The 22427-nt window shown below is 43.8% G+C and overlaps 1 protein-coding gene across 1 annotated transcript; it reads left to right on the top strand.

The window, feature by feature from the left end:
- Positions 1 to 11810: 11810 nt before the first annotated feature.
- On the top strand, positions 11811 to 13224 carry LOC147896290 (3-oxo-Delta(4,5)-steroid 5-beta-reductase-like). Its single transcript, XM_087382513.1, has 2 exons — positions 11811 to 11889; positions 11997 to 13224. Exons 1-2 carry the CDS (start codon positions 11863 to 11865, stop codon positions 13071 to 13073), a joined length of 1104 nt encoding a protein of 367 aa, XP_087238639.1. The 5' UTR covers positions 11811 to 11862; the 3' UTR covers positions 13074 to 13224.
- The last annotated feature ends 9203 nt before the right edge of the window (positions 13225 to 22427 follow it).

The raw sequence follows: 22427 nt of genomic DNA, 5'->3' as shown, positions 1-22427 counted from the left end.
ATGTGGGTGCTATCCTCATGATAGACCTCTACCTCAATGTAATTTTTAGTACCATTAAGTGGCTACCCCTGCATTGCATGTACTTGTTTTTGTGGAGGTCTATCTAGGTCTTTAGCTCCCGCTTGTTTATTTTTAGGGTAGTTCCAAGCAACGTGGTCTTTACCCAAACATTTGAAGAAAATATTTTCCTACCTAGCCCTTTCATAATCCTCTTTTTTCAAAAGAGGATAATTTTGTTTAAGGTTTCTTAGGTGCTGCCTGAGAAGCCTCCTTCTTAAAGTGCCCCTTCCTTTTCAAGTTGGAGAATTTGTTGAACTTAGGAACAAAGCTTGTATGTTCCGAAGTTCAAGCTTTGTATTTTCCTGTTGTATTGTCATATATTTGTGCATACTTAATTGCTTCTTCAAAGGTTTTGGGAGAATTTCTTCTCACCTCAACCTTATGTTTTTGAGACCTCTCACAAAACCCCTTATCTTCTGGAATTCATCAATTCCTTTCAACTTAAGGACTGCCTCCCTATAATTTGTTATATACTCGACTAGAGTGTTTTTACCCATAGTGCAATTGTCCCAAGCCTCCCATGCTCTTTCTAATTCATTTTTTGGTAAAAAGTCTTTTAAGAAGGCTTGTTCAAACTCATCCCAATACGTAGGAATTCTATCATTTTCCCTGAGGCTCATCCACCATTTATAGGCCTTATTTCAAAGGGAAATACTTGCTTCCACAACTTGATTTTTTAGGAGGGGTATTCCTGAGTCGATGGAAGTCTTTCAACTTTTGCAAGAAGTATTAAGCACATCTTTATTATGCTCTTTTGCTTCTCCATTGAAAATTGGCAGTTTCAAGTCCTTAAGTATATTAGAGGTTTCTTTAAGTCGAGAGGTGGACCTCTCAACTTGATTAGGAGGAGTCGGCGATTTTTCCATAGGAGTTACCGATTAAGAATTAGATAACTTGGTTATGGCTTCAATTAGGAACTTCAATGAATCATTAATAGTTCCTAGCTAGGTTTCAATTTTTTTCGTACGAGTTTCAAGTTTAATGAATGCCGTATAGGGGATACCATAATCACCATAGTCTATGTCTTCCATTTCCATGTTATCCTCTTGAGTTTCGTTTTGTACTTCCTCATGTATTCCCTCTTCAATTATAGTTTTTCCTTTTCTAGCCCTTTCCTCGTTCTCCCTAACCATTTCATCTCTTTCTGGAGTTGTCATCTTAAAGATGCATATTTTTCTAGAAATTATAAAGCAAGAAGCTTTATACTAGAGCGAAAAATGAAATGCCCACTTCCCTGGTATTTGTTCAATGGTCTTGGATTTGTCTTCATGCTTTCTTCGTCCCACGACTTCTCGTTTTCTTTTGATTTAAGATCCTTTAGATTCCGCTTCTTCCACTTTCTTATATCTAGAAGTCCGATGCTCTTCTTATAATTATGGCTAGGCTAAAGAGATTGGGAAAAGGGGGTGAAAAGGATCTTTGGGTGAAGGGGGGTAAAAAAGAAAGAGTGATGATGTGGCTTTCTTCAAAGGTTTAAAAACATTTGTATGACATGGCGGTTTCTTTGTCTCTGCACCGGATTCTCTGTGAACGTCCGTGACGACCGTCGTAACGACGGAACTCGTGCTCTCTGTCCGAAGTTTTCCATAGCAATTCTTTCAAGAAATCACTTACTAGAAAGGAAAATTTAACACGGCCTTTTGGCATTTGCAGAGACCGGCTTTCGTCTACACAACTCGCATTATCCGTCAACACATTTCTTGCTATAGAGAATCCCGTAAGGCATGGCAACTATAGTAATTCCCTTCCTTTCAACCAGTCTACGCTGCGCTGCTACTGGTAATGCATTTGCTCTCCTCTCGACACCTTAAAAAATGAAATATGTTATCAAGCTATGAAATTGCAGAGCGCGTAGCAGTATGTTTCGTGCTCTATGGATGAGCTTCGTCCTCCTGATTGACCAAAAAATTGTTGCTCGAGATGCTACAGCAGCTGTTGGATCTTGAATGCTCTATCCTACGCACATGTTGCCCACAACAGACTGCCGTTCTATCAACTATGACCCTGGCTAGACGAAGGTGCGGGCGTAGATCTGCAACTCATCCACGAATTCTTCTTCGCACGCTATCTGCAGTTCACCCTTGATACGAATGTAACATCAAAGAGGGCTGCGCTCTACAAACTCCACTCGACCACGATTCCTAGTGAGCTCCCTTCCACGATACGTGAATACTCCCTTCCCAGTTCCTTCTCTCCTAGTTCTTTCCATGTGGAGCCCTCTCTTTAGAAATCTCCCCCATGCCCAGTGCATGCCATGTGGATCCCTTTTGATGTCAAAGTGTCCATTCAACTAGATTGCTTGGCCAGCTGGGCTCTTGATGAATACTTCTCTATTTTGCTATCTTGTTGAGGTTCACATGAGTCACGTTGTCAGAAATGGTGCAGAAGATTGATGTTCAATTGCATGCAACCTTTTCTAGAGATTTCGTTATCATCCAATCCTGCTTGCACTTGATGTTGTTCATGTCGACAGTAAAACGTAGTTTTTCTTTTTTTCGGAGGAAGACAAATTCCTATTCTTTGCACTGTAAGCAAATCTATTGTCATTCCACTTCGAGCGAACGACGGGGAGATGTATTTCAGAAATGTATAAATAATAAATGAAAACCAAATTGAGACAGAAGCATGCAACTGTGACAGGAATAATCCAAACCCAAAGCTGCATTGCATGTACGACAAAAGTTCCAGCACCATTTGCAACTTCATTGGATCCCTTTTTTCGTCGAAGGCACAAATGTTTATTTTTTGGGTCAAATTATGTTCCTACGCTTTAGAAAATAGTACTTCCGCACTCTAGCCAGATGGCCCTCGAGCGTGTTGTAACCTAATGGACCTACTGTGTTGTGGCTCCTTATGTAGTACTGCTCTAAAGTTTGTGCTTTGTCTACAGTGTCTGTTGTTTCCAAAACTTTGATTTCGAAATTTTCTTTGAAGGGCTTGTAACGCTGCAAGTCCTCTTTCATTTTCGCCGGTGGTTTTTTATTGTGCTGTTTGATCCTCCGCGGCAGGTCCGTCGTGCTCCCTATGTATTTTCTGTTGTTGGGCTTGCATGTGATGCAGTAGATGACGAGGCTCGCACGATTCCCTTGCGCGGGCGCTTCAGTGGAGGCTCCTCCTTCATCTCGAGGCTTGCGTCTTTCAATGTCGTACCTGCGTAAACATTGACAATTACGTTAGTCATCGAGGTTTTCGGTCTTTTTTTTTCGTTTGAGGTCCATAATAGAATGCATTTGTTTACTTGCTTTTCTCTGTTGGCGTTAAAGGATCGTTTCCAATACCGAAGCGCTCCTCGTATAAGTCCCTGTCAAAAATATACGTAAGCTTCTCCATTGTCGTCACCGGGTGCGTCGCGTCGTGCGTCCCTCCAAATTGTTCGAATTGTTCAAGTATAGTCGTTCCTTGATCGCGCGTCGTGTCCCTCAGCAACTCCAAGGATATGTTGTACCCGTAATGCAGCAGCTCGCACGCATATGCTGTGATCCCTTTCGTCTTCGTGTCTAGTAGCTTCTGCCCCTCCATGATGAGTTTGTTGTTCTTGCAGTTGTCAATGAAGTCGCGTAGTTCCGCATACGTGTTGAAGCCATTGATGTAAGCTCTCGGACGTTCTCCTGCATTGTTTGCTAGCCGGAATTGCTTTGTGGTTAGGAAGAACCTCCTCTTTGCTGGTGGAGGTTTTGTTGCCTTCGCGTTGCTTTTGTATAGCTCAAATAGCTGCTTGCAGGCACGACTTATTACACCGTCTTTTCAAATGAGCTGTCTTTTTAAATCTTCAAGAAAAAAAGATTCTTTCATGCGGGTGGAATTTACCTTGTCTGCGTCCATGTCTTATGCTGCAATGTCCCGAGCTTTCTGATTCTCTGCACCTGTTCTCGACAACAGACAAGATATTAAAACCATTTTCCTTGCACGCATGTTTGACGTAACATATTCATGACTTGCCTCTGCCTTTTTCAATCTCTGGTAGTGAATACCTTTATGCGCGTGGTTGTGTTGTCGGCTGTGAGAACTCTTGTGGAATTGGTCTGAATATGTCTGGATGTGGGCAATGTAGTATGCGCAGCCTCGTTCTCTCAGTCACTCTGGACAACATCACGTATGCTAGGCCAGGGGCAAACACTCCTCGAAATATGAGCAGCGCTTTGTTGGATATGGTTGCGCCTTGGGATTTGTGTCCCGTGATAGCTTATGCTAGGGTTAGTGGAAATGTGGACTTGTGGAACCATTTTCCATTTATTGCCTTTCGCTGATGCTTCGAGCATCGTAATGTGAGCACGGCCGCTGTTGTGTCCACGACGACAGTGATACCGTTGATTTCTCCCCTGCTAGTTGCATTGATGCTCTTGATTTTGCACATTGCTCCATTTGCGGCACCTATTGCGAGGTCGATGTTTTCCGTTATCATTGCCTTCGCCCCCACGCAAATTTTTCCTATCTCGTTGAAGCTTTTGTCCTCCAACCATTCTTTGAGAGCTGGTTCGCTCGCGGCGTTACTGTGTATTTGAACATGCACAATCATCTCGGGAGTGTTGATTTCTCCACAAGCTCATCGTTGAAGGTAGCGACATCGACTCTGTGCGTGCAAATGATGGTTGTTTCGGCATCGATGAAGTGGCATGCACCTTCCTTGTCGACAATGCACTGCCCCAAACAGTCGGAAATCTCGTCAGTTGTGGGCGTCCTGAGTCTTATGGTATGCAAGAATGCCATGAACGGCATGTCTCGTGCATGTCGCACCGAGAATTGCATGTGGTACATTTTCGCTTGAACCCAGTGCGCGGAGGACGTGATGTGGCACAGCTCACAGAGATCCTCGCGGTGTTTGCAGACTGGCGGTAATTGCGCCAGGTCACCAAAAATTATGAGCATTTTGTGTCTGAATGGCTCATGCAATGTGCCATTAGTCACATTGACGATTTGTCTTACCATGAGATCGAAAGTCATCCTTGTTAGCATGGACATCTCGTCAATGATGATCGCGTTGGCTTCCTTGATTGCGAGGTGTCGCTCATCCGTCTCATGGATGTTCAGTGGGTACTGACTGCTGCGCACAGGGATCTTGAATTGGTAGTGTACAGTGGTTGCAATCCCGCTCAGCTGCGTCGCAGCCGCCCCTGGATGCACAGAGTATTGCCGTTTTGTTTTGCGCTACCAGATGCGAAACATAGTACCGTATCAAGAAGCTTTTGCCGCTACCTGGTGTTCCACAGACAACGTGCAGCCCCGAGCTTGTTGAAGCTAGGCTTTCGAAGACTCTTTGTTGTTCTACTGTTAATGCGGCATTGGCGACGGTGCGAAACTCGGCCATTTTTTCCAACATCCTCGCGTGTGTTGGCCCTTCGACGGTTTGCTGGTCGATGTTAGGCGCTTCCATCGGGCAGTCTCGGATGATCGCAACCTTTTGCAATATCATATTGATCAACTGGTCCATGTGGTTAGTCGATAGCAAGTTCCTTTGCGTGTATTCGGTCACATACATCTCGAGGTCCTCGTTGCTCAATATGAGGCCGCGCATTTGGCATTCGACAAAGTAGGATCCAGCTGTGTTGGCAGGTGATATGAGCTCCGTTTCATTCCTGAAGCTGAGTTTTCGCAAGAGCACGTTGTAGAAGTACCCCTCTGGTTGATGTCCAGGGTGGTAGTCAGTGAATCTGACTACTCGCTCACATTTTGCGATCCTGTTGCCTAAGAGGTCAAGACCGACCGTTCCACGTTGCGTTTCCTTGGGCTTTCGGATCACATATTGCCTATGGTAATCGTAGAACGTGCTATCCTCGATGGCGCTCGGTCTCCCGTAGTATATGTCGACCGGGTGGAGGGTGACGTTGTTGTTTCGCGAGATGATGCGTTGTCTTAGAGATGGTGGCGAGGAGTCGACATAGTGAACGGTCTCGCTCCTTGTGATTGTTGGTATCTGCATGCAGTTTAGCGCGGCCTCTGTTGGAGATGTTGGTTTTGATAGGAGGCTTGCGGCGATGAGTTTCAGCTTTACTTCGTCGAGATGTTGCAACCCCAAATGCGAGGCGTCTTCTGAACGGATGTTCAGTTTGCCCATTGGTTCAGATTTCATCGCGTACTTGAGGAGGTAGTGAGAGATTGAAGAGTTTGTCACCCGCTATATGTTCATGTGTGCACCCCACAACAGTAACACGGAAGGGTGGTAAGGGACGACGTTTTGGTGCTCATGTCTGGGCCGGTAATACAACCAACGTTGCGTCAGAGGGTCGAGGATGGGTTCATATTCTGGCTGTGTTGCGAAAGGGAAGCCGTGCTTGCAACTATGGTGTGACGGTCCGACGTAGCACGCTTTCCTGCATACGTGCAACTGCTTCCTAAGAACTAGTTCTCGCAGCCTTGTGTTTCGAAGATCCAGGGCCTCGTCCCTGGGGACGTAAGCTGCAATCTCATTTGCAATTCGCTGACGGTCATCATGGTGGACCCACAATATGACATGGGCGTGTAGGGAGCCCCTGTTTTGTATCTCATAACGAACGACATGGTGTTGTATTCGGCCAAGCAGACCGTCGGATGAAAGCAAATGCTTGCACATGAACATGTGGAAGCGTGCGTGGAAAAGTGCCACGCATTCAACAGGACAGTCCTTCCAAGTGAATTGCGCATTATAATGTGTTGCGATGCTCTCGATCACATTAATTTCTTGCCACCGTGTATCGGTGACCTCGTCTGCAGTGAATGTCAGAAAGAAATCTGGGAGGCCCCAAGCATCGACCATCGTTATGAGGTCCTTCAGTTGCCATCGATGCCACGATGGGGACCCCGGCATTGTTGATGGCATGCTGTAGCGAAGCACGTGTCTCATTGCGTCTTCATCGGTCGTGGCAGGGTTGGCTTTCCTATATTGGTCGATGTCTCGTTGCAAGCATGTAGAGTTGCTTGAATTGGCAATCATCACTGCCTATTTTAACTGGAACATGATCAACAAGTACGGCTTGTAGAGCGTGTAGATAGAGAATAAGGTGCATATTCTCATTTTCACATAGTTGCTGAACTGTATGCAGCCATCATAGTAGCCCCGTCCGAAAGGGAACAGGAAGGGGAACACTGCTGACTCCATGGTTATGTCAACGCACACACTGCCAACTGCTGCTACTCCGTCGACGTGGAATGAAGCGACCCTCTCTGAAAGCATTTCTGTATCCCGTAGCTGTATGGAGGCAAACTCATGCTTGTCCCTTGCATCAAAGGCGCGACGGTTCGCGGGGTCCACCATGTTTTGCAAAAGCAGGAGCTCAGGCTGAGATTCCGCTATTGACATTAACTCGAAGGGAGCTGTCTCATCGTGTAGTTCCAAGATACCTGCAATGGTTTGAGGACTCAAGATGCACATACCCATCTTGATGTCCACACGCTTTGCTAAAGAATTGTACTTGCACAATATTGGATTATTCTCGATGTTGTATGCGAGCACACCTGACAGCTCGTTCGTCACGATTTCTTGAGCTGAGCTTAGTGGGACGTTTCGCCAAGATATCAGAGGATTGTCTAGAAGTGACCTTCGATCGAGTATGCCACGAGCAATCGCATTTGCAGTCGTGGTAACTAAAATGGATATATCTATGATGCTTAGCACTTGCGTGTGGAGGTGGTTTGTTTTAAGCAACTGCCGAGAGTACTGTGGCATCAACCGCATAATGTATCTGCTCCGCTGGGCATCTCGTGTGCAGCTTTGGCATTTCCAGTAAGTCACTTGCATGCCCATATTCTCGCAGGCATCTAAAAGTATCATGTTTTCGAGTGCGGCGCTGTGGCTCGAGATGCCTATGCCTTGCGAAGAAACGATCCTTTGGTTTGCATACAGTAGCGTGGTTATGCCACAGACACCGCGGATTTGAAGGCTAGAGAAAATAGCCGTGCAATTACTAACCCATTGCTTGTATCTATCTGCGATGGTCAACCACGATGATGTAGCTGGCCTCAAGGACATCTTTCTTGATGTTATATCAAGTTGAATAGCTCGACCTCTGACTGCTCTGAGCGTTGATGAATGGTCATGTTCGAAGGAGTTTCCGGTGGTCATTTCTACATCGTGACATGAATCGATGTCTTATGTTCGGGTTTAAACACCTACAGGGATTAATAATAAAAACCATCCGAAACTTTGCTACAATTTCACTCACGTGGTTTTGTCTAAACGCAACAGGAAAAACAAAATGGACTGAACCTCTATCTTTAGAAGGTGAAAGAATTGATAAAATAACTTGAATCAAGCAAATACATTTTGTTGTGTGTACCTTTAGGAGAAGACACTCGTTTGGAGGCTGCAAACATCTCGAAAACAGAAGTGTTGCAGACATGATTAGTATGGGGGAACGTGCCATCCCCCCGTTTCGAATAGTCACCTCCAGTGTTGGAGGTGTAGCGCATTAATGCGGACCAGAGCAACAGACGGTGCATAAACATTTCAGAATTGAAATGACCGTACATTCTACTTACGTGGAGTATCCTTTGTGACGTCCACAGCTCGACGAGAAGTCGCCTATTTCTTTGCTGGAATGTTGGAATCTGAAAAACAATCATGATTAGTCAATATGCATTCCTCATGTTCTGCATGTTTGGATATGTTGGTTAGCATATATGCAATTTCCTAAAGATGATAAATTCAAGCACAAAAGCTATACACAATCCAACGATCAAAGATGTTCAAACCATCAAGGTAATCATCTTCACACATCTTCGAGCAGTTGTAGTTACAATTTTACGGAATGAACTGGGTGAATAAAGCGCTGAAGCCGAATGTATATCTGTAGTGATCGATGTATATACAGAAATAGATAGAAATATATATATACAACGGAAAGGTGAGGGGCTACGTGGAGGAAAAGCATCCACGTAGCTTTGAATTATAGGATCAAATTACAGAGTGAGCCCATCGTCCCCGCAGTGCAACTACTTCTCGCCCCGCCTCATGGGACTCTGTTATTCAATTCAATTGGCAAGGATGGGTATCTGTTGTGTGGATGAGGAATTGGATGCTGCTCGCCTTGAATCGCTATGCTTAAAAGTGAAAGCCACGGCTTTCCCCTCGGCCCACCTGCGCCGTGGAGCAAGCAGCATCGCCGCTCGACTTACGGGAAAGCGTTTGGCGGTTTTCTTGGTTACGCTTGGTCCTAGAGCTCTATATCTAAACTCCGATTCAATCTGGAGAAGGCTTTGATGACTCGGGCTAGGGGGCAACAATAGGGGAAGAGGGCTTGCGAAACAAGATAGAAAAACAACAAGAAAGAGGGGAACAAAAATACGTATTCTCTTCTCCGAGGTCGAAACACTGGCAGGATAAGAAGCAACCTTCCTCCTCAAAGGTGCCTGAAGACGCGGACAAGGGCAAGGCGCTCGAAGTGATCAACGTGAGCAAGGATTTCGTTTGTCCGTTTCGCCTATATTTAAAGGTTTTGCCTTGGCTTTTTACGCAGTTGGCTTTTTACGTAGCTTTTCAAAAGCTTTCAAAGCTTTTGGGCTTTCAGAATTTAAAAAATCTAAGGGTGTATATTGTGCCATGTGGAAGCACAGGATTTTAGAATTTGAAAAAACGTCCTAGTGCTGTCCAAGTAAAGAACCTTACCCTTTTGACCCCTCTTGGCATCCCTCTATACTCCTAGGCCTATTTTTTCTAGACAATAATTCGTGTGTCCACCATTGCACTCTCAAGCCCTCTTGGTCTCCCGCTTCACCATAACCAAGCCTCAGACTTATGCAATTATGGCTGACGTAAGTGTGTGTGTTAAATAATGAAAATGTTACTTTTTTTAGTGAATTGATTAGAATTAAAAACCCTTATTGGAGGACCCATATATATTTTTAGGTGTGCACCTGGGTTGCTTGTATAATGAAGTGTACAACAAATCAAAGATGATAAATATCATCTTCATAGCCCCTGGGGCCATCTATAATGAATGTACAACAAAACCTCCATTTTCTGTAAAAGAGAACTATTTGCAGCATGGTGCAGCCACTATAGTGTACTCCATGTTTATATTTGCAGTGAGGCAGTTGGAGTGGCTGTAATTGAAGTCGTGGAAGTCGATAAATGCATTCATAAAGGTCGTCATTGTTGTTTGAGAGCGTTAATGCGAGCTAGAGTTTCTCTTCATTTGAACTTTGAGCTTGCAAATGTCTGCAACAGAGGGTTTTGTTGAATCACTTTCGGACGAGGTATACCTTCTTCCAGCGTTCAATCCTTTATGTAGCATTCGGAAAATGTGTGCAAAGCATCTCAGTTTCGTAATATGAATGTGTTAACGGAGTTTCATTGATACTATGACGCTCTGTCGAACTTTGCTTTTCCACTTGAATTGAAGCTCTTTTGATTTATGAAGATCGGAAGCCTCTAAGTTTCGAGACCCATATAAATATCGCCAAACTCTTATCTCGTGAAGCAGGACTTCCAGTGAGCTGTGGTGCTACATGCATGATAACTTCGTCGTTGCCACGCACCACTATAGATGATCTTGTGGATTTGCTCAATGTGAAGCGTGCTTCAGAGAAAGGTGGTTCATTCTCGAAGTTGGTGGGCGTGAAGAAGAAGAGGAAGTCTTCGCTCAGGAAAGGCTTCGAGGTTGTCGCAGACCGGGCTTACACTGAAGGTAAGGCCGATTATTTGAATTTACGCCGTCCAAGTAGTACATTGGTGGCATTATATTTGCAAACTATTTTGTTACAGTTCGGAAGCTCCTTAAAGCTAACCATATAAAGGGACAATGAAGTGTGCGATGAATATATACATTAGGCGATTGAAGGAGGAACCATCCTCAAAGAGTTCCGGATCGAGTAGTGTTGTTTAGGAATTTGAGTTAAATTGGAACTATGGAGAGGCGAAGCCTGATACCTGATCTTTTCAAATCTTACGTCTATGCTGCATTATAATAAGCGCACGTTCCCTCTATTTGCTGGGCGAATGACTTAATCTTTTATACCTTAGCTTGGCGTTTGGTGAATGGTTAAATAAACAATGGTTATGAACTTCGTATATGAGTTTTGCATTGCACTTTGAGTTTCTGTTAGTTTGGAATACTTTTGCAGGTTCCAGATGAACCCTAAAACACTCTCACCCAAAATGCCTCCAAAAACGATGTGAAAATTCAACAAAAATATTTTTTCCTTTCAAGTACTCTTACCCCACTCTTGCAAAAAATATATATTTAATAAAGTGAAAGTTTTCTCAAAGAGCCGTAAATGTAAAAAAATAAACAAGAAAAGAAACTTTAAGCCTACATGTCTAATTTGAAGCAAAGGTCTCATCTAATTTAGATCCAAATTGTGCTTGTCTGGAAAAGCTTAATTTGAAGCAAAGGTCTCATCTAAGTTGGATCCAATGCAAAGCTTAATCTTTTGGCTTGCCCCTTGGGGGTAGCCTTAGCAATGATGCAATTTGGGCAAAGCAGAAATTAGGCATTTTTAGAATTTTTGGAAGTGCTTTTTTCCTATTGGACAATATGTTGATATGTGGCTTTTCTTCTTCGTTGGACTTGAATGCAGACTTTAAAGAGTTTGACTTTCTCTCTCTCTCTCTCTCTCTCTCTCCCATTCTTTATCTCCTCAAGTCTTCCTACACTCCATCTCCACCTTTTCTCAAGTCTTTATCGCTACGAAAGTATTTAAAAGAAATAAGAAAAGAGGGTTTTGTTTATTAAGACAAGAAAACAAAGAAAGAAAAGCAATTTGTATCTAGAACGTGGGATCCATGCATAGGCGAGAAACGCATGGCCTGAGGCCTTATTGCAGCACCGCCCTATATTAACAAGAGGAGGAGAACAGAATGATGACTTCTCGCTCAGTTCGACGAGGGAGATGAGTTCTTCGACGAGGAGCCGTGTGGTAAGGTGCTTGCTTCTTTTTCATTTTGATATCAGGGACAAATTTAGAGTAGAATTAATGGGTCTTTTCTCACCTAGTATATCTGTTTCCAACGGCCTGGAATGCAGGATGGAACGATGAACGTCGCACTAGTAGTCGGTGTAACGGGCATCGTAGGCTGCAGCTTGTCCGAAATCCTACCCAGACCAGACACAGCGGGAGGACCCTGGAAGGTATTTGGTGTAGCCCGCAAACCGAGGCCCGATTGGTTTGCGGAAGCCGGGGTTGAATATATTAGATGCGATGCTCACGATCGAGAAGAGACTCTAGAGAAATTATCGATTCTCAAAGAGGTCACTCATTTGTTTTGGGTCGCTTGGGCGAATCGCACTTCTGAAGAAGAGAACTGTGAGTACAATGGTCAGATGCTACGAAATGTGCTGGACGCTCTCCTGCCAAACGCCCCCAATTTTCAGCACGTATGCTTACAGACTGGCACCAAGCACTACAAAGGCCCTTTCAATTACTCAGGAGAGATACACCGTCACGAACCTCCTTTTCATGAAGAGATGCCTCGCTTGCCCGTGCCTAACTTCTACTACACTTTGGAGGATATATTGCTCGAGTATGTGAAGAAGAAAGAGGGATTAAGCTGGTCCGTTCATCGCCCGGGAGTCATATTCGGATTCTCTCCTGTGAGCGCCATGAACCTTCTGAGAACGCTGTGCGTATACGCGATCATTTGCAAGCGCGAAGGCTTGCCGTTCCGCTATCCAGGAAACCGAATCACATGGGAGGAATTCAGCAGTGTGTCGGACGCGGATCTGATTGCAGAGCAACAGATCTGGGCGGCCACGGAACCGGAGGCGAAGAACGAAGCATTCAACATCAATAACGGCGATGTAATCAATTTCAAACGCATTTGGAAATTGTTGGGCGACAAGGTAGGGGTGGAGGTGCCGTCCTACAACGGCGAATCTTTCAGTTTGGAGGAGATGATGAAGGATAAAGGGGGCTCAAAACTAGACGAAATGGGGAACTGGTGGTTTGCGGATCTTGTTCTCAATGCACCTGTGGTTAATCTGGCTAGCATGAACAAAAGTAAGGAGTTTGGATTCCTTGGGTTTTGTAACACCGACACATCTGTCTTTCATTGGATTGAGAGGATGCAAGAAGCAGATGCCATCCCATCCGCCCTTAAGTAGATAGCAAGCTCTCAAACGCTAGGGTGGATCCTTCATCCATTCAAAACCAAACCATAAGAGTTTTCCATCCATTCCACACCAATTAGAAACAAAATCATTGACGTTTACATTTATGATAACTTGGCAGATTTCATTTCATAATGTTTACAATTGTTTCTCTTGGATAACTTGGCAAAATTCCATGTTGTATACAATCATATATGTTTCATTAATGTTTACAAATACGAGGGTTGGATAACTTGGTAAATTCAAATATGATTGAAGATATTTAATATTTGCTCATTTCTTGCACTCATACTCTTGTTTTATTACCCCCCTCTTTCATTTAGTGACTAAGTGTATCATTCTATTTTTTAGTGTCCCATAAAGATGGGAAGTTTGTGTGACTCCCAAATTTGTAATGCCCCCAGTCCCCTCGTGTTGTGCTCCATGACTTTAAGTGCATGGAACTAAGACTCTCAACCCTTATAATTAGTTCACGAGTCTCTTCCACTTATTCACCTTCTCACCATCAAGAGTAGTGAATAAGAGGCAAAGTGGACTTTGTATAACAAGGTGAATTCCATCAATGGGCCTGCCCTTTTGAGCGCATGCAAGGAATCGGTTGTTTAAATTGTTGTACATGTATGGAGTATCATGTGGTCAAACCAATATGCGAACGTCCAGCCTGTTACACTTTGAGACGAAGGATTATTGCACCAGATGTGGTCAATCGCGGACCCATAGATTGTTGTCGGCCCTTTATTTAATAGTTGCATGTTGTGGTGGGCCATGAAATCTTGAAGCCATGAAATCACCGAGTGCGTATGTTGTTGCAAATGGTGGAATGAGTTATATGAGGTTGTGGATCATTTGGAGTAGATATTTTGTTTTGGGAGATACACAATGTGTTAAGTATTCCAAATGTTTCTTTTTTATTGTTCACGAACACTGTGAGTTGTATTTGGTTGTTCTCATCCCCGGTGTGATTTTCGTGGATGAGTTACAGATCTTTTTTGTAGAAAGTTGCTACGTCGATGCCGTTGCTCGAGGATGCCTATCAGTGGTGGCAGTGATGCTGTCCTTGCATTTGTTGTTCTTGTTTCTTGCAAGCATAGCACAGCAGTATTTTTCAAGATCCCTGATGCTGAAATGTCATCTGAATGGTGAAGGAGAGATCGGGTGTTGAGTTTGTGGATGGCACTTACATGAAATGGCCACCAGCAGTCATCCCTCAGTCTCAAACTCTCTTATTTGATTATCGGGTCAACTTTGATGTGCTTGTGCTCTAGCCTGGAGAGCAGGTAGAGTTTTGTTGGATCTCGTATGCGAGAGAGAGCGGTGTAAACCAGCCCATGTGCATGTATGCTTGTCAGGTCGAAGGCTACTGATTGCATTATTAGCCCTTGCGATCGGTGGACAATAGTCCTTGCCACTGCAGGCTACACGAGGAATTGTTTTTGCAATATTGTGTTGAAGTGGTTCTTCCCGTGACCTGGAACTCGCGAACAACTTGTAGGACGGGTGTCCAATTTCTCAGAGTGTTGGCCTTGAAAAGATTCAGGTTCTTTGAACGTGTTCTTGACCCCACTCGTTGTTCATTGAAGAGCATCCAAATGACGTGAGGCTTTTCTTCGGTGTTGCTGTCCATGTGCACTCCATCCGCCCCATTGACAATCCCGTTTGCGACGTTTAAGTTTCTTGAATAAATCTCTATAATCATGCCCCTTTTTAGGCATAGTTGACTGTGCAGTCCACCTGTCAGTCGAGGGTCGGCGGGCACTCGCATGGATTTGCTGCACGTTTTATGTCTTATGTCTTTTGCATTCTAATTGTAGGACGTTGAAAATGTATTCGTTGTGAATGTCCTTGGTGGAATTTGTGCAGAAAAGGTGAGGAACTAAATGTTAACCTAGTGGTGTTTTTAGGTTCCTCATGTTCAGGGCTTCAATGTCAGCATTCGTTTGGCATCCTATCCTTATTTTGTTAAGCTGTGCAAGGAATTCCTCATCTTTTTGCCTCATGGGCTCTTGAAGCTCGTAGTAAAAGAGCATGCTTTTCCAAAAGGATCCTAGCATTGTAGATGGAGTTGCTCTATCATGGAAAATCCATGAATCTTTTGTTGGGCTCGCTTGGTAGGTCACCACATAGCAGAACATCTACTCGACCAAAAGGCTCGTCGTGGTTGTGTTTCATTTCTCTCATGCGTGTGTCTGCTGACGCGAAGGTGTTGAGCCCTACCAGGGATATCTCATTAATAACGAGTAGCTGCACCTCTTCGAAGGCTTCAGATAGCTCTTGCAATTTTTTTGCTGAAAGCGTTGTGTAGGTCGATGACAGTAGTGGGAGGTGTAGAGCTCCATGTATAGTCATACCACCAATTGCATGAGCAGCTCTTCTAGTATAGGCGAGTAGGATTACTATCCATTCCAGAATATTAAATGCCTACAACAATAGATTAAAACCTCTCTCCACACTCATAATCTCGAAACATCACATTCTGGCTCTCATACGTTGCCAAGCGTGGATTGAGAAGGTATAGCCGACAGGTGGTGACCCTTCATAATTTGTAAGCATTTAACTATGCCTATATATATCTAAACTACTATCCAGATAATATCTGCCTATCACTAGCACACCTGGTGGATAAGAAATTTGAAAAAATTCGTGGACTTGAACCCACTGAAATGCTTCCATTAGAAAATATTAATGCTTTCCATATAAGCCCTCTTCATAATGTAAACATCACATCAATCCAAGACCACGCTGGACATAGAGTTAAGAGCCTGGTGCAATATACACATAGCTGCTTGCTTGGTTTATAAGAAAATATTCTGAACCCAGTCTTATTGTATTCCATAGCAAAAATTGAAACTCTTTACGAAATATAAACAAATCCTGTTTGTATGTATTTGTGTTTAAAAACACAGTTAGTGGATGTTTGGTAAAGATACTACTGTGTTAAGAAACACAATTGTGGTGATTGTTTTGAAAGAAGAAAATATATACTGATCTTAAAAGTGTTTGATAAAGATACTTCTATGTTAAAAACACAACTGTGGTGATTGTTGTGAAAGAAAAAAAATATATACTAATCTTAAAAGATTAGTTTGGGTGAATTCTTTGGTGCTCATCGTGTGTCTGCATCTTTAGCTGCTCGTTTTTTTGAACTCTTTATGCAAACGAAATAGCCCAGCATCTTCCTTTCTTTCCAGCCTTCCTGGTGATTCCACTTGACATGCCTGCTTCCTTTGTTTTGGCATCCCAGAAATTTTGTCCACTAACTTTGAGATTGTCTGTGCCACAAATGACTACAAATCCAAATTTTCCCGCTCATCATTAAACTGTGTATGCACTATGAGCTCATCCTATGCATCTCCTTCCTCATCTTTTCCATCTGCATTCTCTATTTCTGCTCACCCTTTAGCAGCTGGTGCACTTGTTACCTCTTGCTCTTTAGATGTTTAGAACTCTTCTTTTGTAAACTGGGACTCTCCCAACTCGTACATCCAACTGCAAGACCTCCAACTGCTCCTACAATATAGTTACCCAAATTGACTCTATAGTCTTGATGTGCTCTCCAAATGATTGTTCAAGTGTAGCCACCAATTTCTCCTTTATGTTTAACCACATCCTTGTCATATCGTCATAGAGTCTTTTCTATAATTCATCCACACTCTTATTGCTCATAAACATACCCTCTATTTCAAGTGTATCATCATTCATCACCTTAATCTAAATTTCTACTTCTATAAGTGCATCCATCCTAGCCTGCAAGATTGTGTTCTCAGTACCCAGCTTTGAATTTCCCTCCATCAAAACATTCAACTATCCAATCCACGTTGCTTTTAACATCTACTAACCACTTCTGAACATCCTCAACCATACTGGTTTTTGCAATTAACAAGCTTTGCAACTTTTCTATCTTCTCCATGATTTGTGCACTCTGCTATTGCAGTTCTCCCACAATTATCATGCTAGCTACTTCCCTCTCCTGATGAGATTCCTTCTATAGTTGTAGCAGCCGACTCCTGAGTCCACACTGTCTTTTCATCTGTGAGCTATCTTATCTGAGTCTGTAGTCTTGTTACCTTAATGTGCATATGCTTTGTAAACTTCTCATGACCCTCCTTGTAAGCCTTATGCCCCAGACTCTTGTAAATGTGCAAACTGCTCATTAGCCTGCATATTGATCTACCACTTCTACCAATGGAAGTTGTGGTAGCCCTCTAGTTCCATCTTCTTTAACCAGACCAAGTTCTTTGATACGCCATCATCCAAATAAAGCTTGAAATCTACACATAGAGTGACAACATACCAACATACTCTTTTGGCTCACTTCAAATCCGACTCCACTACTTGCTCCTTGATCTCTTCTAGCTTCTAGGCATTAGAGTGTAATGTATGGGACAGTCCAAAAGACACATCTATCTTCCCCATGCTTCCAATTGAATTTGGTAATCTGAGTCAGCTTAGGCTTGTGAGGTGGCACTTGCAGTATCTGTTGTTGGCAATGGTCAGATTGTGTGTAGGGGACCTTGCATGTTGAGATTTGAATCGATGAAGTCGATCCTCCACACGCTCCAACCAATTTGAAAGACTGAGATGATGGTGAACTACTACAAGGAATCAATCATGTGATACTTTTAAAAACCATCTCTTCGATTTGGCCCATAGCTGCAAACTGTCACTCCACTAAATACGAGCCGATGCCTTTTCCATATCATAATCGAATACTGCCCTAACCAGAATTTTTGATTTTGGATGCTTTGACTAGGACATCAATTCACATACTCCTATAAATGGCTTCATGCGAAATCCGTGATTGGTGTTCAGAACCTATTGCCATGCAAACCTACGATCTAAAAAGTCCCCTGTTTCAAGTCCTTCACAATCTGGTATGGGCCTTGATACCTTTATTTAAGCTTGCTTGGGAATCTTCCCATTCTAGAATTATATATGAACACCAGATCTCCCACTCGAAAGATATTGAACTTAATATTCCAGCTCACCCACACTTTACGTTGTTCTTGAATGACTTGAATCATATATTGACTTTGTATCTGGTCCTCTTCCAATCGAAATAGCTGCTCTTGTTGAAACTGCATGGATTCTTTTGGCCTCATTTTTTCTGCCAAAATCCACAAACTTGATGCTATGAACTCCATTGGCTCAACCGCGTCCAAAACGTATACCAATTGCAATGGTGTCATGTTGTTATGTATGCCCACAGCATTGAGTCAAGCTTCATATCCCAATCCTTCCAATTTTGTGATACAGTCATCTTCAAGATCGGCTTCATGGTATTGTTGCTACTCTCCACCTCTCTATTTCCTTGTGGATGATACATCGTGGCCATTTTATGCACTACCATCTGTACCTCCATCAATTGCTTTACTATAGCATTCAAAAAATGAGTTCCTTGATCCGATACTAATTCAATTGTGCAACCGAACCTTGTGATGATGTTCTTGTATATAAACTTTGTTGTACTAGATGCCATATTGTCCCTGAGCACAAGTGCTTTCACCCATTTGGTCAAGTAGTTTGTGGCCATCACCATGTATTTGTTTCCCGTATACTAGGTTACAGCTCGGGGGGTGCACTACCAAGAAACCATATGTATCATGCGCATTCAAAGGGTATTTTTAAAAACCCCTTAACTAAAATTTTCCACCCAATAAAAACACCCCTCTTTACTTATGGACACAATGATTTTTTTCTAAAATTGAATTAAAAAACCCCTCCTATTATTGTAATTCTGTTAAATTTTTTTGAAAAGTCAAATAATATACCCCTCCTTTCGAATGCACGTGGTATACTAAAATTGTGTGAGGTGAACCACCCGAGGGATGCCAGTTTAAATGGTCCCATAAAATCCAGGCCCCACTTTTGGAAAGCCTCCAATGGAAGAATTTGGGTTCAAAGGCATCTTGTCTACATTCACTAGAACTTTGGAAATACCAATACTGCTTTGCGAATTCATGTGCATCTTTGATAACTTTTGGCCACCACAAACCTACTTGGAAGACCTTCTTCGCCATAATCTCTCTTGGGAAATGACCACCGGATGCCCCTGATATGCCTCTGTTAGTACCATGTTTTGTTCATGTTCCAAAAAACATCACTGTAATACCTGACCTACTCCTTGGTGATATAGCATACCGGCAATTACTACAAACGGTTGTCTTTTAAATGCCATCCTCTTCCTCTGATCCATCCTCTTTAATGCCATCCTCTTCCTTTGATCCAGGGACATTTCTTTTAGGAAAACCCCATCTATAAAAAATTGTATCATGTTATCAAAGCAGTGAATCCCTCAAATAGGTTCTATTGCAAACAAATTTGCATTTGGTAAATCTTTCAAAATGCCTTCTAAAGGTATTTCTCTCGATTCCAATCTGCCACCAAGTGCTAGCTACAAGAGAAGTGAACCTGAATTCCCATTCTAACGTGGTTGATTGTTGTCGCACTTGTTGTTGACCATCCACTTGCATTTTCTCAATTTGCCTCAATGTCGTCATCCGGAGCTCTTCCTATAGTCCTTCCACTTCAGACATTTCTCCTTCTTTGGTTGCAATTTCTCTACAGGTTCTCAAACTGGACCCTTGGATCATGTTACCACGTACACATTGATCTTTTTTTGTTCAACCTGTAGCAATCCACCTTGATTTATGCATGTTGAGAAGTCACATTGCTGCCACTTGTAAGCATGGGCTGTGGATTTGGTTCGGCACATGGATGTATCTCCCTATTCTTTGATCAATACTACAAAGCTACACATGTATTTGACTGCTCAAACATGGACAAATTCAAAGGTGAGCATGTGTTTGACTAAATCCACAGCTCCCCTCCTTCCCTATAAAAGTGTACCCATCCCTCTCATACTTTTTCTTTCACATCTTGCCTCCACCCTCTTCCCCATTCCGAGCCCTATGCAAGACACTCCTCCCTCTCCATCGACCACCACCCTACTCCCATCCTCACATGGTGAGTTACTTCGAGCCCATCTCGCAACAATAACCTAGCCATCCACCCACCGTCCATTCGTCCTCAACAATCCCGTTACATCGAGAAAGACTTGGAGAGCATTCAAGTGACCATCTCTTCCTCCCTTTGGATTTTTGTCAAAGTTCTCCATTTTCCGTCAAAGTTTTCCGTTTGTCAAGGTTTTTTTCCCCCCCTCCCCCTCCACCCCCTACTTCCACCACCACCCCCTCCCCCTCCACCATTTCCCCCCTTCCACCACCACCCTCTCCCCCTCCACCGTTCCCCCCTTCCACCACCACCACCCTCTTCCCCTCCACCATCCCCTCCATCCCCCCTTCCATCTACCCCCCTTTCTCCCCCCCCCCCCCCCCCCCCTCTCTCTCTCTCTCTCTCTCTCTCTCTCTCTCTCTCTCTCTCTCTCTCTACCCCCCTACTCCTCTCTCTCTCTCTCTCTCTCTCTCTCTACCCCCTCTCTCTTCTCCCCCCCCCCTCTCTCTCTCTCTCTCTCTCTCTCTCTCTCTCTCTCTCTCTCTCTCTTCCCCCTCTCTCTCTCTACCCCCCTCGTCGACCGCTCCACTCCCTACCCTACCCTACTTCTAACTAAAGGGCTAATAATCCCTTCTATTAAGCAAGGGCTTATAAGCCCTTGCAAGAACAGTGCCTGCCTCAAGGCGGTGCATTTGCAGTGCCTGCCACACTGCAGCACGCTAGTGGCGGTGCACCAATAGTGGTCCACCCGAGGTGAAACCACCCAAATGGGCGGCGGCACCCACTAATCTCCTCCCACTCTCAACAGCCACCCGCCGGACCCATCTCCCTCAGCCTCCTCCACCCAGCCTCCCTCACCCACTCCACCACCCCTCCTGCGAAACCCCCCCCCCTCCTTCAGCGATCCGTCTCCCTCCTCCCCTCTCAGACAACGCTACGTGATGCGCCCCCCCCCCCCAAAATTTTTTAAAATAAAGTTATTATTTTTTTTTTTAAAAACCCTGACCTAACCTAACCTAAGCATCCAACTAGCTATAGTTAGGTTAGTATTAACCTAGGTTAGTTTAACTTAGGTTAGATTAGATTTAACCTAAGTTAGTTAGGTTAACTCTAGGTTAGTTACTATAACAGCTAGGTTAGCTTAACTAACCTTCAACCTAGTAAACTAACTCTAGTTAGTGGAAGTAGTTAGGTTAGTTAAAGTAACTACCCAATTATAGTAACTAGGTAGTTAGGGTTATAGGCTAGTTAGACTAACTAGAATTAACTTGGTTCAAACCCCTCACTTGGACTTAAAGTCTATTCACACCAACCTTAAGACCGAGCCCCCCCCCCCCAAGGCAAATTTTACCCCTACTTCAACACTACGTATCGTGCCCATTTGGGACCCAAACTTGACCACGTTTGAACCAAAATTTCACACATGGAAACACCATGCTACGGGGCATTTTTCCAACCCATTGCACAACATTTTGGCATCCCTAGCACTCGCTCATTTGCGCCCCTGTGTGGTCCTCGTTTCACACTAATTCGCTCGTATCTTTACGCCGTGACCTCCGATTGACATTTCCCTACACATGTGGGACAATCTTAGGCACATTATTAACATGACAGTACCTACAACACTAACACTAGTCTAACCCTCCAAATAGAACTACATCAACACCCGCACTTGCGACAGAGAGCACCCTTTGCAGTTCTTGCCCAATCTGCATATAGCTACGCTCTGGCCAATGCCTCCGACTCCAACGCTTACTAAATCCACATACAACTCTACTGCAACCACCGCCTCCGAAAATCCTCTACCCCGATTCCCCCCCTGAAATTCAAGAAATCCCTTTAACTCCTCCATGCCACAACATGGCTGGACGCCGTCGTGATGATGATGGGGATATTAACCTCGATGCAGAGGCTGACAATTTCTTTAATCATATAGAAATAATAACAATCAAGGTAGGCACCCCTTGGGAAAACTGGAACTTCCCAAATATAATGGTAGGGGAGATTCGGCCCGTTTCCTCCAGCATGTTGATGCCACATGCCGAGCAGTTGGAGATCTAAATGGTACCTAGACCTTCTAGTGGAACATGGGACCTACTTCAAACAGAATTCAAAAGGCGCTTTCAAACAGAGAGGCTAGAAGATGATCCTGCTCTCCAACTAAGCAAGATCAAACAAGGCCGTTGAGAAGATGTACGCACGTACCTAGGCAAGATGAAAAGATTAATCGCCAAATGTGACCCACACCCCGACACAAAGTATCTCACAGCCTAGTTCATTGCAGGACTAAGAAAGCAAATTCGGAAGGATATGAAAAAGATTAGTAGCTATGAAACGTTCAGTGCTGCTCATGCGGCAGCCATTGACATCGAGGACGGCATGACTGACTGTGACACT

The sequence above is a fragment of the Dipteris shenzhenensis genome, chromosome 12 (assembly GCF_047967505.1).
Source record: "Dipteris shenzhenensis isolate YYH24624 ecotype China chromosome 12, Dip_SZ_1.0, whole genome shotgun sequence".
NCBI lineage: Eukaryota > Viridiplantae > Streptophyta > Polypodiopsida > Gleicheniales > Dipteridaceae > Dipteris > Dipteris shenzhenensis.
The sequence above is the reverse complement of the archived record's forward strand: the minus strand, read 5'-3'. Positions and strand labels throughout refer to the sequence as shown.

Bases quoted from the DNA above. Each gene is read 5' to 3' on its own strand.
- LOC147896290 (XM_087382513.1), top strand. From the start codon at position 11,863: ATGAGTTCTTCGACGAGGAGCCGTGTG. The intron at 11,890-11,996 runs GTAAGGTGCTTG...CCTGGAATGCAG, and splicing joins CTTCGACGAGGAGCCGTGTG to GATGGAACGATGAACGTCGC.